This window comes from Lolium perenne, chromosome 6, assembly GCF_019359855.2.
Source record: "Lolium perenne isolate Kyuss_39 chromosome 6, Kyuss_2.0, whole genome shotgun sequence".
In the NCBI taxonomy this organism is placed as follows: domain Eukaryota; kingdom Viridiplantae; phylum Streptophyta; class Magnoliopsida; order Poales; family Poaceae; genus Lolium; species Lolium perenne.
In genome coordinates, this window is record NC_067249.2 from 36,585,848 (window position 1) to 36,590,279 (window position 4,432).

The window sequence follows — 4,432 nt, forward strand, 5'->3', positions numbered from 1 at the left end:
TTGTATCTAACCGGCCACACACATGCCATAAGCAAATCAACAAACTCTTCGTTAAAACCTAGCCGAGCCATTATTTTTTCCAAAAAGTTTTGAGATAGCTAATCCAACGACGGAGTTCCTCTCACAGTATTTTTTATTCTTAGATTTTTCTGAATTTAAAGATTTTGCAACCTCTCGCAGTAGAATCCAAATAAGAAAGATAACAAAAGGCTGCTTAAGAATTAGTAATGGAAAGCCTTTTGGAGGCCCATTCTGGCCCATCAAACCAAAACCACAATATAGACCCTTGGAGGCCACGGACAGCAGCTCCTCCATCTCTGAAACCCTCCAAACCCTCGCCGCAATGGCCAGGAAACCCTCGCCCTCCACCGCCGCCGCTGCCGCTGAGGCGGCCGGCAACGATTCCGTCGTCGCCAGCGCGAAGCCCGCCGAGCTTCTAGAGGTAGCGGCCAACTGCGACGGTGTCCAAGGGCACGCCCTATTCTTCGACGCCCTCGTCCAGCTTATCCCCCCGCGCTTCTACCTCTCCGTCGACGACGAGGATCGCCCCTACTACCAGGGGCTCTCCAAGTCCGCCAAGGCGGCCATGAAGGCTCAGTCCCGCGCCAACATCAAGGCTGCCCGTCGAGCCCGCCTCGACCCCACGGGGCCGCCTTCCTCCACCCTTTACCTCCTCAAGAAGTCCGTCGCCGACCAAGAGGCAGAGGACCAAGAGGAGGAGGAGCAGGATAAGTCTCAAGACGAAATCCAGGAGACCGAGGACGAGGCAACCACAGAGGCTGACGATGATGGCAACGACGATGATGAGGAGGAAGAGGAGGATGATGACGAGAAGGAGGAGATGCTGATGGCCCCGGCAGCAGTTGTTTCCGAAGACCGGTCGGTGACTTACGAGGAGCTTCGGGAGCGGCTTCATCGCCGCATCACGGAGCTCCGTGGGAACCGGTGCACCAGGCCGGAGTTCCTGAATAAGCCCCAGAAGGAGAAGAGCAAGAAGGTAAAGGGTTCTAAAGTGAAGAATGGGAAGGACGAGGGTACAAAGCGCAAGCGTGAGGACGCTGATGACGCAGAGGGTAAGGATGGGAAGAAGCACAAGAAGGAGGCCGATGGGAAGGCTCCGGATATCGTGTATGGCAACGTGCTGGTTGATCCAAAGGATGCGAGGCGGAGGAAGAAGAGGAAGATCAAGAACAAGAAGAAGGAGCTGGAGCAGGCTAAGCGGATGCAGAGGGCAAAGGAAGATCCTAAGAAGGCTACCAAGATGGCCTGGGATTTGGCAACAAGACGTGCTGCTGGGGAGAAGGTGCATGATAACCCAACGTTGATTAAGCAGAGCATGAAGAAGGATAAGAAGAGGCAGCAGAAGGCCGCGGAGCAGTGGAAGGATAGGAAGAAGACAGTGGACAGCAAGAGGAAGGAGAAGCAGAATACACGGACGGAGAACATCCGGGAGCGGGCACAGGAGAAGAAGGCACGCAAAATAGAGAAGCGTGAGAAGAAGCTTATGCGCCCTGGTTTCGAGGGTCGCAAAGAGGGATATGTCAATAAGTGAGATCTTCATTGGAGGTGATAAGGACCGAGGAGTAATTGTATCTGCTTTATGTTGGCAAGGCTGCATATGTTGATGTTGGTACTTGAAATAGGTATCCCAGTCATGACTATCATACTTAGTTATAGCTTGAAATTGGAATGTTTGGCAGGCTGTCTAGAGAAGATTTTGTGGTGTTCCTTCAGCTGTATTGTCATTCTGCTTAGATAAAATTGGCAAACAAAAGTTTATATTTGGGTATTGTTTAAATTATGCTTCAGTGGGTGCTGTTTTTTTGTTTCCCTGTTCTAGCAGTGGCCTGATTGGTTATGCCAAATTATGCATATATGATATTATGATGGTAGGTCTTTTCTAATCTTTGATTGATAAATTAGAATCCGCAATGCCAACTTCTTATCATGTTATGCATACGTGGGATGTCAATCATCTATGAAGCTTGTGTTGCCAAACTTCTTATCTTGTTATGCATACGTTGGATGTCAATTACTACCTCCGTTCTGAAATATTAGCCTTTCTAAAAAGAATTATATTTTGGAGCGGAGGTAATGTTACAAAGCTTGTGTTGCCAAACTTACTGTACTAGTAATCTACTATGTCTATTTTATCAGCAAATGTGATGTTGAGTTATAATGCAGTACCCCTTGTTAGTTTACTTTCTGCAGTGCCACTTGTATTGAAGTTTCTACTGACAAGTGGAATTTTTTCCCTGAAAATCCGATAGGCTCTGTCGTGTCTTTCAGTATATCAGTGCCTCTACTTCAACTGGCTCTGTTGGTGATAGGTGTCTCATCAGCTTATGCATTTGATACTTAATTGGTTGCTATTACACAGATTTAACAGCTGTTTTTCATTTGCGTGCTTTCCTTAAGAAAATGGATCATATTGTACCGGTTGAGGAGCAGTTTGAAGCTTATCTGCCATGTTGTGCATCTTCTCACAATTGCTTACCTGCAGTGTGATCCAGTTCCAGGCATGCTAAATTCAGTTCGGTAGTTATGAGCTGTGGGTAAATAGCCTACCCTGCTCCGGACGGAGGAAAAACTGTAGGAAAACCAAAGGAAAGCTGTTCCAAAGGAATTAATGCCTTTCCGGCCGTTGGGAACGAAGGAATCTCGTCCTACCAATACTATGCGAAGTTTCGCTAGCCTGTGTTTTCATGGTCATACTAAGTTATATCTTGAAATTGGAATGTTTGGCAGGTTGTCTAGAAAATATTTTTTGGTGTTCCTTCAGCTGTATTTTCATCATTGAGCTTAGATAAATTGGCACAAAAGTTATGTTTGGCTTCATTGTTTTCTGTAGCATAAGACTGGAAAAGTTAATGTTAAATTATGCTTCAGTGGGTGCTGTATTTTTTTTCCTTCCTCCGTTAGTTCTAGCATTGCCTGATAGATTGGTTATGTCAAAGTTATGCATATGATGTTCTGTGACTTCTCATTTATGCTTACGCTGGATGTCTCACGTCAGTAATCTATCAACTTTGTTTCTTCAAACTCAGGGAATCTATGATGTCAGTTTTATCGGCTAATATGTTTTTGAGTTATTAGTGCACTATACCTTGTTAGTTTACTTTCTGCAGCGCAGATTCTATTGAAATCTAGTGACATGTGGTAGGAGTACTTATTTTCCTGAAAATCTGATACACCCTCAGCTTATCTATTTTATTTTGAACTGTAGGACATGTTTTTTCCTTTCTTTATTTCCATAAGAATCTAGATCACATTATACTGGTGTGTTGGGGAGGGAACTGTTTGAAACTTTATTTGTCATGCTGCACCTTGTGATCTATGCTGTCTAGCATAGTTAATTTAAGTTTCCCGATGCCAGATCTGTTTTTGGTTGAGGTTTGTCTCAGTTCATACACCATGCAGCTAAATGCAGTTAGTAAACCTTTCTGTTATGCCCGAGTAAGAAAGTTCACATATAGTTCATACATCATGTCACAATGTTGAATTGCAGAATTGGTGCGGTCCAGCCAAGAGGCCTGTCCAATTTAACATACTTCTACCTTCATCATTGACAAGGCATGGCAGCACGACGAATTTTGATAAGTAATTGAGTATACAGATGGCTTTAACTGATGGCCTCTGGCTGAACTGAAGTGCAGAATATGAGTTGCAGGCCGAATCGCCTGGGATGTTGGAGTTGTTTGTTTTCTCAGTAAACTTGAATTGGATGTGACTACATCACGAGGTAACAAATCTGCGGTACAATTTCACAGTTTTTTGGATGTAGAATACTTTCGGGATATGTGTTCCTCAACAGTCTCCTTCGTGTCTTTTAGACGAATACTTTTTGAAGGTGTTCCTGAACCTGAACACAACCACTCATACCGACACCAGCATTATAGATGGAATGATTATTTCTCTGTACTCTTCTCCCGCTTTCATGACTAGTCCGCTTGCTAAAAAGCGCACTACATTTTCACACTACATTCTCGGCCTCAATGGCTTCACCGCCCTACCAAAAAGCACTGCCTCACCCTGTGTTGCATAATGTTCGCACCAGCGGCGGTTCTGGTCAGCCTTGTGAGATACTTTGTGCCAGAGATGGTGCGAAGGTTCATACCCATTCCCGCGGCCATGGTGGTACCGTGCTATGAATACTAGATGATTACCCGCGACATTGCTGCGGGAATTACATTGAACTTGATGGTTAAAACTGTTCTAAGTTTAATAGAAGGCTCAATATTTTTTTGTAATGACAATATCCCAACACATTAAGTGATGCATAAATGTTTCATTCAATATACTTTGAAACAACATGATTAATTTATTAAATGATCAGACGATTTACACATATAATGTAAAATATTGTGCACAGTAAATAAATAAAAATTATGGCAGATGCCCAACAGGTCCTTTTCAGGGGAAAAAAGATATG

At 44.1% G+C, this 4,432-nt stretch overlaps 1 protein-coding gene across 1 annotated transcript; it reads left to right on the forward strand.

Annotated features, from left to right (window-relative positions):
* Positions 1-310: 310 nt before the first annotated feature.
* LOC127318297 (uncharacterized) lies at positions 311-1,809 on the forward strand. Its single transcript, XM_051348771.2, has one exon. It carries the CDS (start codon positions 344-346, stop codon positions 1,550-1,552), a length of 1,209 nt encoding a protein of 402 aa, XP_051204731.1. The 5' UTR covers positions 311-343; the 3' UTR covers positions 1,553-1,809.
* The last annotated feature ends 2,623 nt before the right edge of the window (positions 1,810-4,432 follow it).